The sequence below is a fragment of the Bos indicus genome, chromosome 14 (assembly GCF_029378745.1).
Source record: "Bos indicus isolate NIAB-ARS_2022 breed Sahiwal x Tharparkar chromosome 14, NIAB-ARS_B.indTharparkar_mat_pri_1.0, whole genome shotgun sequence".
In the NCBI taxonomy this organism is placed as follows: Eukaryota; Metazoa; Chordata; class Mammalia; order Artiodactyla; family Bovidae; genus Bos; species Bos indicus.
The window spans coordinates 10848811-10860816 of NC_091773.1; the positions used below are offsets into that span (position 1 = coordinate 10848811).

The 12006-nt window shown below is 37.6% G+C and overlaps 1 protein-coding gene across 12 annotated transcripts in view; it reads left to right on the plus strand.

Moving 5' to 3' along the window:
• CYRIB (CYFIP related Rac1 interactor B) overlaps positions 1 to 12006 on the plus strand; it is a 148154-nt gene that overhangs the window by 108895 nt on the left and 27253 nt on the right. For 5 of the 12 annotated variants that reach the window (XM_070802440.1, XM_070802441.1, XM_070802443.1 and 2 more), the window contains one exon: positions 7237 to 7319. The exons of 2 other annotated variants lie outside the window; for them this stretch is intronic. In XM_070802440.1, the coding sequence (XP_070658541.1) occupies positions 7247 to 7319 (73 nt within the window). In that variant the 5' untranslated portion in view covers positions 7237 to 7246. Of the gene's footprint in view, positions 1 to 1898; positions 1981 to 5869; positions 5893 to 6245; positions 6329 to 7236; positions 7320 to 12006 lie in introns of those variants that run through there. 5 more of the 12 variants (XM_070802448.1, XM_070802449.1, XM_070802445.1 and 2 more) reach the window with 4 other exon arrangements.

Genomic DNA, 12006 nt, shown 5'->3' on the forward strand with positions numbered 1-12006 from the left:
TGAGCTGTGAGAATTGGCCTTTGGATTTTACCAGATGCAGGTCTTGGTGAGCTTAACAGAGGACCAGCTTCCTCATAGTAGTAGTGGGCGTAAAAGCCAGACTGGAATGAGCTGAGAGAATGAAAGGTAGAAAAATAGGAAGACATAGTTACAGCTCGTTTGACAGGTTGCTATAGGGAGGATGGGCAGGATGATGCGATTGTAGAGAGGTTGTGAAGGCTTGCTTTTCATATAGAGAGGAGAAGAGGCCCCTCAGGGAAGGGCGTCTGTCAGGAACAGGTGCAGAGGTAAAGCAAGTGATTGTTAATGAAGTAAGGGGGGTATAAAGGACAGTAGGTGTTTCCTTTTCTTGTTCTTTTGGGGGGTAAAAATATAAGGAGGTCATTTCTTCATGTGAGGATGGAATAGCTATTGGTTGAGGTTTGAGGCACTCTTTGTTAAAAGCCTGTGGAATAGTCAGCTGGTAGAGGTTGGGAGAGGAGAGTAGGATTGATCAGCTAACCTGAGAGCGCGCTTCATGTCCGTGGTTTAATGCAGTGGCTCTTACGTGGGGGCAGTTTTGCCCCCTGGGGAATATAGTTGATGATATCTGGAGACCTCGTTGGTGGTCACAGCTGGGTGTTGGGGTGATACCAGGTGTCTAGTGGGTAGTGGTCTGGGATGCTGCTAAACATCCTACAATGTAGGGAACAGCCCTCAAATAAAGAATTACATGGTTAATCGTGTCAAGTTTAAGAAACTGTGATTTATAGTGAATCTTGTCAGTATTTTGAGTTTTCCTTCCTTCTTCCCACACCAAGAAGTATTTATTAAATTTATAAACTGGATGTGAACAAAACTGACACTAACCAGAGTCATTCAGAATATGTTAGGTGTGCTGAAGGAGAGAGTTGGGCAATGTGATGGAAGATAACTGGGCAGGGCACAGCTACTGTTGGTAAGGCTAGGGACGAAAGCCTCTCTGAAGAGGGGGCATTTGAGACGAGGCCTGGAGGGCGAGAGTCTTCCCCAGTAGCTCAGCGGTGAAGAATCCGCGTGTAGTACAGTAGCTGTAGGAGACAGAGTTAGATCCCTGGGTCAAGAAGATCCCTGGAGGAGGGCATGGCAACCCACTCCAGTATTCTTGCCTGGAGAATTCCATGGACAGAGGAGCCTGGCGGGCTACAGTCCATAGGGCCGCAAAGAGTCAGACACGACTGAAGCGAGTAAGCACTCATACACACTGAGGGATGAACAGAAGCCAGCTGTGGGAAAAACCCTTGAAAGTAGCATTCTAGGCAGAGGAGACAGCATTATAAGACCCCCTGAGCTCAAAAGGGTGAATAAGTAGCAGCATCTCTTAGGAATTTTCTGGAAAGAAAGATGAAATAGCACATTAACTGTACCATGTAGTTGTGTCTCCAGGGGCTTGTTACTCTAGTTAAGGAAACTTCTTTTCAAATGTTGTATGGGAAAATGGTCTGGTATATTTATAAGTGCCTTTTGTGAGCTCAGAAATACATTTGACAGACTACCAGCCGGGAAGAACATGTTCCTTTCCAGATAAGCTGCCAGTTTTGAAACAAACATATAAATAAGAGCTCATGGTCACAAAATTCCACCAGAAACCTTGCAAACACTTGAAGTCAACTATATGTGATTTCTGCATATTAAATTTCTTCTTAGCTTATTTAGTAAATATTTATAATGTTTAGTTTAAATCCAAGAATTACAATAAAAAGCAAATCAAAAGGAAATTCTTTACTTTTTCCTCCTGAAATCAGATTGTCAGACTTACAGTTTAGCATTGTAAATAGTAATTTTTATTATTTAACTTTGAAATAGTGCCTCTCAAGTCTGTCAGTATTTTGGACCAAGTTTTATATAATGTGAAAAATCTTTTATGTATTTTGTATCAGGTTCATTTATTCATCTGAAATCCAGAGATCGTATTAGAACTCTTTTAGATGCAAATGACAGAGACTCTGCTCAACTAAAAAGGTAAAAGGGACATTGATTGAAAGAAACTAGGGTACCTTAAAACTAGAGGAAAATCTTGCAACTGAACTGAGGCAAATGGCAGCAGCTGAAACTTGGGAACAAATTGAACGAGAAATGAAGGACTTGAGGACACGTCTTGTGACTCTCAACTACATGTTGGCTTGTGACAGACAGGCTTCCTCAAGGGCAGGAAACACAAGGGTTCCAGAGTCTCACGTGCACAGGTTCTGCCGCTGGGAACAGACCCTGCGGGTCAGTCAGATTGCTCTGACAGCAGCCAGAGCACGGGCAGCGGCTGCTTTGCTAGGCGTGGTCCTGAAGGTTTTGCTTACACTGCATTAACCCGTTTAATGATTTTATGAACCCTCTGCAGTGGGGGTGGTTATTATATATATTTCACAGATGAGATGGAGAAGGAAATAGCAGCCCACTCCAGTGTCCTTGGCTGGAAAAGCCCATGGACAGAGGAGCCTGGCAGGCTACAGATCATGGGGTCACAAGAGTCGGTTATGACTGAGCACACACAGATGAGTAAACTGAGGCATGGAGAAGTGAGGAAACTTGACTGAAGTCACAAAGCTTAGAAGTGGCAGAGCTGTGGTGGTGGGGGCGGGTATTAAACCCTGGCAGTCTGGTACCTGACAGAACTGACAAATACTGTTATGTCACAGTCACACTGAGATGGAGAAGGAAATGGCACCGACTCCAGTATTCTTGTCCGAAGCATCACATAGGCAGAGGAGCCTGGTGATCTGCAGTCCGTGGGGTTACCTAAAGTCGGGCAGGACTGAGCAGCAGCAAACTCATGGGTATTGAAATCGATCACACTGGAGATGGAGAGTTTTTTTTTTTTTTTTTTTAACTGTAAACTGTGAAAGCAGGAATATGGTTTTAATTTTTTTGTTTATTATTAAAAAATAATAAGCTTCCTGGTGGCTCATATGATAAAGAATCTGCCTGCACTTCAGGAGAACCCAGGTTCTCTGGGTTGGGAAGATCCCCTGGAGAAGGGATTGGGTACCCGCTTCAGTATTCTTGCCTGGAGAGTCCCATGGACAGAGGAGCCTAGCGGGCTACAGTCCATTGGGTCACAAAGAGTTGGATAGGACTGAGTAAAACTTTGACTTTATTAAAAGATAGTGTGTAGTGTAGTGTTAAGTCACGCAGTCCTGTCTGACTCTTGGCAATTCCATGGATTGTAGCCCGCCAGGCTCCTCTGTCCATGGGACTCTCCAAGCAAGAATTCTGGAGTGGATTGCCATTCCCTTCTACAGAGGATCTTCCTGACCCAGGGATCGAACCCGGGTCTCCTGTGTTGCAGGCAGATTCTTTACCATTTGAGCTACAGGGAAGACCATTAAAAGATAGGACAACTGATAGTATTATAATAAACCGTTTTCAGACCTTTGAAAAATTCCATGGGTTTTTGTTCAAAGAAACACGTGATGTGTGTTGCCTGCACAGCCTCCTTCCTGTGTGCTGTGGAGTTTGCCCCCTAGGAGACATTTGCCGCTCTCCAGAATCATTTCTGTCTGTCACAACTTGTGTGGTGGGTTAGTTAGTACTGGCATCTAGTGTGTAGAGGCCCAAGGTGCTGCTGAAGACCTTCCAGTGTGAGACAGACTCCTCTCAACAAAGGCACGAAAGAGAAAGTCGCTCAGTCGTGTCTGACTCTCTGCAACCCCATGGACCGTACATATATAGTCCATGGAATTCTCCAGGCCAGAATATCAGAGTGAGTTCCCTTCTCCAGGGGATCTTCCCAATGCAGGGATCGAACCCAGGTCTCCCGCCTTGCAGGCCGATTCTTTACCAGCTGAGCCACCAGACTTAGCCCCAAATGTTAGTAGTCCTGAGGTTGAGAAACCCGTACTAGATAAACTGGGCCATTTTCTAACTAAGAGTCACTGTTTGGGATGAAGATGTAAAAAGGATTCTGAATCTTTGTGTACTTGTGAGGAATGAATAGGTCAAGACCAAGTATGATGCAGGGTGAGGGGTATTAGTGTCATGTTAGGCTGGGGTGCCTCGAAAGGAGGACTAAGTAGTGGAAGAAATTTACTGAAGGAGTTGTAGAAAAATGGAGCAGATAAACTTGGCTAGTTTCAGTATTTTCCCTAAGGATCAGCTGTGTACATCCAAGTACTAAGGTAAGGAAACTTACATCTCTCCCTTCTCCCTCTCTCCTCTACTTGGTGGTGGCCTCATAGGACTAATTATAGGGCAGCATTTTAGCAATATTCTTGACAGAAGTGGGCCATGGGTTTTGCGATTTATAAAAATGTAGTTTGTATTAAAAGAAACAGAGCCATTATTATTTTTTTAAAGTTTGTGAATTTTGGTTTATCACACGGAACATTTTAATTGGATGCTTTCTGTGTGCCATACACTATGCTAATAAATCGGTATTTAATCTCATTGAACTCTCATAATAACCTTTTAAGATGGTTACTATGAAATGTGTATTTTACTGAGGAAAATGAGTCCCAGGAAAGTTGACTACTGTCCTCAAGGCAAACAGCTTTTTAGGTAGAGTTAAACTTTTGATTTGATTCCATAGATTAAGCTCTTTTAACAACAAATGGCGTGCTGCCTTTTCCTCTTAAAGACAGTTACTGTCCTTTCACATGCTGATTTTCCATCTATGGTTGAAGTTTTGATACCAGTAGGTAATTCTTTGTATATTTGGTCTTAGTTCTTATTAGTGACAGAATTTATATATGTTTGGAAACAGATACTCCATATATATTTGAAAGGTTTTGAAAGTTGAAGCTGTGAAATGGTTTTTTCCCAAATGTTCCTAAAAACTTTATTGAATAGATTTAGTAATACTTTGAGGTCATTCTTTGGATGTTTTATTTTTTCTTGTATATAAAAGCTTGGTATTATTAAACTTTTTACAGTATAGAAGATAATTAAGATGAAATATTTCACTTTTAGTTTTAATCTCAGACAGTCCATCTGTCATGCATTGTACAAAATCCTTTCAGTGAAATTCTGTGTAATAGGAATTTTAGTATCAAAAATAACATAGATCCCTGTTGCTGCCATAAGGGGCATTATTTTAAGAGAGGGGTCCCTTCAGTGTTAACCATTGCTGTGAATGAGCTAAATTGCTTTTAACACTTCTAAGAAGTGTATGCCAGTCCATCAGATTTTGGTCTGTGAAGTGAATAACCGTTGCGCGGGTAGGAACATATGCCAGTGTCCAGAGAGTAGGTGGAGGAAGGGAGCGCAGCACAGGACGCCAGGTGCTAACTCTTTTTAGACTTTTTTGTAACGGGTAGAGTAATAAGGTGTTTTCTTTCATTGATGAAAATATTGTTACTTTGCATTTCACTTCATTTACCTTTACCAGAGCTTCCATATTTGGAGGAAAAACATGGAGCTTAGAGGAGGGGAGGGGAGGAGCTGTTTGTGGTGCCTTAGACTGCCTTCCCTGTAGCTGCTACATCTTTAAGGTGTGAATCTGATTTCCTGGAGAAGCCTGACCCCTCCTTACACCTTCATCCCCACTGAGTCATGGCAAATTCTTGGGCAAGGTTATATCAATGCATTATTTTTCCTCTGCAAACTTAAAGAATTTTAATATTTGCTGGCTCCCTTTATGTTGGTCTGCTGTGTTAACTCCTAAGTTACATACTTTTGTGTACAGTTGATATTGTTGAATAATCAACCTATGAGTTAAATAATAAAAAGTTTGATTAATCTTAGAAATATAGAAAATGTAGAAATACTGGTTTATGTATGGTAAAATTTAAAAAAATGAGTCATTAATTGATATATCCTTTCAGTCTTTAATGGTTAAGTGTGGTTTGAATACTGTCTTCTTTATACTCCTAATAGGATTTGCTTCTACAAGAGGGAATATATCCCCAGTATTTAAAAATAATGGTCTCAGTATTTCCTTAGGTGAGAAATCTATTCTTAATGTTAATTTAAATTGAGAATATATGCCTTAAGCATTTTAAAGGAATAACGCTTGCATAGACGTTAGTGAAATGTAACTGTTGTAAGCTAAATGTAAAAATCTAATTTTTCTTTCCAGTTTTGCTTTATGTACATTTTTTGATATGTGGAAAAGAGGGACAAGGGCTATAAACTGAGAGCCAAATGTGCTTTTGTTGTTCCAAATTTTCAAAGCCAGAAGCATATAAACCTGCACCTGTTGGTAATTACGAGCAAGCCAGCCTTTGCCAAATCCCAGGCCTCTGCTTAAAACTTTTTTTACTGGAACTAAACGATGTTGCCATTTTTATTTTTAGGTTTGCTGGCATGGGTAATCTCATTAAGGTGCTAACCAGGGACATAGACCACAATGCAGCACATTTTTTCTTGGACTTTGAAAGTAAGTCTCTTAGCCCCTCACGGCTGGTGCATAATGGTAAAGGTGAAAGAAATTAATACTCACACCACAGTGAAGGCCAGCTATTTGTTAATAAAATACGGGAATCACACGAAATTTGCATGACTTTTTTTCTTAATCGTAGGCAAACATCGCCATCATATGTATGATTTAGTTTTTCATTTGCCGAATCATGTTGAGTGTGGAGCCAGTGCTGTCCTTTCATTAGTCCATGAAGCAACTAGCCTTATGATGAACATTCTAACAGTATGCCTCAGTGACTGCCCAGCAATCTGGTTGCTTATAATCCTATTGTAATTCTATTCATATGAAGAATCAGAGTTGTGCTGCATATCCAGAATCAATTCTTTAAATAACTTCCACAAATTATTGAGAATCCAAATTCAGTTAGAAGTACATGCTTTGTTGAGCGGCATACAGGAAGTAGTCTGATATTCTGCTACTCTTAAGATGAAAGCAAAGGTGAGCTGTGGCCGAAACTCTTTAACATTTGGCTTTAAAATAAATTGTTTGTTCAGTGCAATATTAAACAAGATTACCTGTGAATAATTCTTGATCAGAAATTTCTTTTTCAGAATACTAGCACTATTGGAATACTTAAAGAATTTTTCATTATAAGGCCATTAATGAAACTTGGGAGAATTTTAAGAAGAATTAGAGCAACAGTTGTGCCATTGTGTACAGGAAAACTACATTTCACCTCTAGGTCCTACATATCAGCACCTGGAGAGCCCGCTTTGCTGACTGCCCGAGCACAGTCTGGGTAACCTGAAGGACGAATTCATGGCCTAATGAACATTTTCCCTGTTACGATTTTTTTTTTAAGTTAAATTTCAGATGTTCTTTTTTGTAAAGGGATATTTTCTCTTTTCTCATTCTTGTCTTGACAGGTACCTTAACATGGGGAATCTTCTTAAAGTTTTGACATGCACAGACCTTGAGCAGGGGCCAAATTTTTTCCTTGATTTTGAAAGTGAGAAGATGATTTTATATCTATTTTTCTTTGCCTGCAGTAGACTGCGTTTGTCTTGCACTAAATGAATGTTTCCACTTTGCCATCTTTTTAACTTTTGCTTTGCATGACTGAGCTATGAATTGTTTGAGTAAAACTTCTTGTGCCTTCTAGAACTGGAAGTCATATTTTATAGATTAAATTGTGATAATGTTTTTACTTGAATTTTTATAAGAGATTTATATCTCTTAGTTGGACATTAATTTATAATTTGAGATCTCTAGTAAAAACATTTGAGATGCTCTGAAAATATTTTTGGGAAAAGATTTTGGTGGAAAGGATATGCTTCTTCAAGATTTGTTAATTAGAAGCAATATTTGGGGAAAATTTTACTGTAGTTGAGAAAAATTGATTAGTTTTCAATTACTCTTTGTACCTATTGAAATACTTTGAATATAAAATCTGTTCATGAAGGCCATTCAAAGCTCAGTAATTTGGGCATAATATTAAAAGGTAAGTGTGAACCTTAATTATTTAATCTTTGCAGATAACTGATTTTAAAAGTTAAATTGATTATATGTATGTATTTCAGGAATTCATTTTTTTTCTAACTCTAAATAAAAAGAAAAATAATAGGTTCACAGACCTTTGAGTAATCTGCCTTCTGTTTGTTTCATGTTGCATGACCTATTGTAATATGGTCTAAGAGTGGCAGGTAAGTGTCATTGACCTCCGTGCATGCTGAAAGGCTTTTGCTTTTTTGGCTGTCAGTATTGCTTTAGCTTGTCTGGTTGTCAAATCGGGAACAATGATATTCAATTGGTGTTTTAGTGTGAATGTTGCTATTTTAACTGATCATTAGAAATTGTTAGGAAAGGGTGAAGAGCCTTTAGGTTATAAATCACGTTACCACTTGCATTTTCATCTGAGATTAAAACATTTGAACAGAGTTTTACAAACTTAAGACATTTTATGATTTTTAAAACAAATCCTTTAAGTAAGTCCCCCCAGAGATGTTGCATTTTTTTTCCATCAACTTCAGTTTATGTGATGTTATACAGTTCATTCTAGTTTATGAATAATTTGTTTTTTTTTTTTCTTTAAAGGAGGACAGATCATATGAGCACATTAATTTATAGTTTGTCTCCATTTAATGGGGCAGTCTGTGGCCTCTGATATTTTTCCGCTTTTGTTACATTCCTGCTGATGTTTCGTACTGACAGTTTGCATACTCTGCAGGCTAATGAAGAGTAGTCATGTCAACATCAGGACCTGTTGTTTGGTTTTTAGGGAACGATGTTATTGAATGATAGTTTTCTTGACCCTTCTCAACAATTTAACACTGCTATTTTAAATGCATGTGTAGCATGAATTTTAATCAGCTTGGGGATATTGAGCAGTTTGCTGATTTGAGGATTATTCTTTCAGATGAGGCAGCTTACATTAGAGCTGTATTTTAGTTTACTTGCATCTGTTTCAAACTTGCTGTTGTATATTTTTCTGCTATCCTGTCTCCTTATTATCTTTGTCTCAAGTTCCTTACATTTGCAGAATCTTGGCTTTGATATAGTCAAGATCTTGTTCAAGACTTGGCACTTGATCTTTTTATAAACCTAGCGTTATGTTGTGGTCAAGTGAGAAGCATGAATTTACTGTAGTTTTCAAAAGATTATTTGATCCTGGTTTTCTAATCTGTGAGGGTTTGGATCATGATCCTTAAATTTTAAATAGCTAATGTAGTAGCAGGAAAAGGTTAAAATTAATTGCAAGAATAACCAACAGTGAAGAACTACATATAAAGTGTGAAGTTCCTAAAGGCAGATATAAACTAAGTATTTGTTGCTTATATCAGCCAATGTAAAACTTTTGACACTTACTGGTAACCTGTAAATGAAATGTAGTGAAAACAGACTGCAAATTAGGTCAGAGTTTGTCCCTGTTAATTCTTAGTTACATTTTGTAAATATATTTTCTTTTGAATCTAACATCAGAGTTGTCTTAATCAGTTTTACCTCTCATCCATCTGCATATTTATCTTCTTTTTGGAAATGTGCATTTGTAAAAGTGTATTTTATCATTCAGCTACTGTAGTGACCCCTTGAAACTTCCTTTCTTTTTAACTGTTTTATACCAGATTCAAAATTGCCAACACAGTTGATTTGCCAGTTCATAGGTTGATGAGATTAAAGTCATACTCTGTTATTAAACAGTGTTTAATACATTATTTATTTCTAGATAAACTGTAATGTTTAGGTTACCAGAATAATTTAGCTTTACTCTTACCATCATTTTAATTAGTTAAGCCTACCTAGTTCTCCATGGTTGGGCAGCTATAGAAACAGTACCAAACAGACAGATACATTGGCATTTTGCATCAAGCTGTATAAAAATGAACTATTCTAGTAATTTTGAACTATGATTTAATGGACCCCTATATTTTACAAAATGAAGACTGTCTTTACAGTACATCACTACCCCTTAATATATGTGCTTGCACACACACAGTGTTTCGCTTCAGCTTGCCTCGTGTGTGCGAGCCAGTAGGTACTGGAGATGCCAAGATAACTAACAAACAACCCTCACCTTTGGGGAGTTCTCAATCCAGTAGAATAGATAGAAATGCAAGCTAATTATTTACATCATTCAAAGTATATAGGTCAGGAAAGGGATTAACTTTACCTATGAGTGGATTGGACATGATGAGAGAATTCCTGACGGTGATATTAGAGTTGGATTGTGACGGGTGATGAGAATGTTTGATGATAATTTAGTGCAGGATGTTGTGGAGAAAAAGGAACATGTTTTTTAAAAAAAGCCTTAAGGCATGAAATGACATTCTGTGTTCAGTGAAGCGTATTATCTACTCGAGGTACTAGAAAGAAGGTCTTTTTCTTAAAACATTATCCCTATATGATTTTATTTTAAGAATAGTGGTTTAATTAATATGTGAGTCCAGAGTTGCCCCATAAAATTTGCCAAGTTATGCTAATGACAGCACATTAAAAGCACTGAATCGGGGCCTATACAGCCTCTTCTAGTTCTTGAAATTTCTTATTTTATAATGACATTGTTAATTTATAGCCCATTCTAATGACAGATCTTTAGCCTGAGTAACTACTATGTGTATTAGTTCACGCAGTTGTCTCTTGGGAGAAGAGGGACTTTTATTTTTATGTCCCTTCCCAGCCTTAGCAAGGTGCTTCATGATCACAGAAGTTCAGTATTCATTAGTTAACCTTGATTGTGTAACTCCAGGTAGACCGAATAGAAGAGTAAATATAGGTGGTTATTTGTGAGAAATAGACTCTTACTTTCTCTAATTCTTTGTTATAGAGCCTTTCCACTTAGTCATGCATTTCTTCGAATTCTTGTGTCTTTTGTGTTTCCTGTCCCCCTCTCCCCCAAGTCAAAAAATAATTTGATAGTACCCACTCTCTTAGTCTCTTGTTTTTCCATTTTACCTTTTATATATTTTCAGTTGCTTTTGCCCTGTACTTGAAATTTCTGGTGGCATTTTCTTATATTTATTTTTCTAAAATGATATAGGGTTGTTTTGTTTAGATATAAAAATGCATAATAGCCTTCTTTAACACATGCTGGAGGCATTTTTATAAATCTGTACCTTCTCATTCATTCAACAATTATTTATCATTGAAAATCTACTAGGTACTAAGTTTATGTTCTGAACAGTGGGATGTACTGTACATACCCTACCTCAGTGGGATTATAAATATTTACTGTGTGAATGAATGAGATTAAAGCAGAAAGACCTCTTATGTCACAGTTACAATTTTTATGTGACTTAAAATTTTTTTCCTTTTGTAACTCATCTTTGCCTCTGTACCATAACAACGTCAATTTTAGCAGTTATTTTCAATGACTCTTCAGTAGGGAACTGGTGTGAAATTATTAAAATAATTAATTCTACCCTCAAATAGTAAGAGCAACTGAAACATGCTTTAATTTCCCTTGAACAGCTTTTAAAACTAAGCTTGATGAGTAATCACTATGCCTACTCTCAGTAGTAGATAGCATTTTGCAATCAAATGAATGTCCTTTTGTTAATTGGCTAAGTGATATGTTTTTCCTCAAGTAATTAAATTTTTCATTTTTTGCTATGAAAAATCAAAGTGACAAGTCTTGGTTGATCCCATTTTGGGGAAAAATGCCTTATTTTATGCAGTCCTTTCCCCTCCCGAGTATTTCCGCCTTTTGCATGACTTGCTGTCAGTAAAGCAGTGCTTACCTGTCTGCTCTTTTCTGTCTGTCTTCATTTCTGCAGCAGTCTTCAGCAGCTTTCAAAATTATCAATGTGACTTTGCTGTGACAGTCTAAAAATGTTTAATCAGTGTGGTGCTGGGTATTTTTCCACCCTTAAGGGAAACTGGAATCTTCTCCTTTATTTTTAAATTTCTTGGTACTTATTAAACCTTTAATAATGATTAACCACTTCCAAGGTCTATTTAAATCTGCTTGATAATATTTCTTTTGTATATAATTCTCAGTGTCATGTTTTTCTGTTAACAGCTAGTCACCACACCCAAAATACATAGTTTAGTGTTTTCAAACTTCACAAATATCTTTTAATATATAACAGTCAAAATATTGTCTTTTGTCATGAATTCCCACTTCATGAATTCAAATTATGATACGTGTCTACTATTGATGTTATGTCTGTAGTTTCATAGTTTCATATGGAAAGTATAAA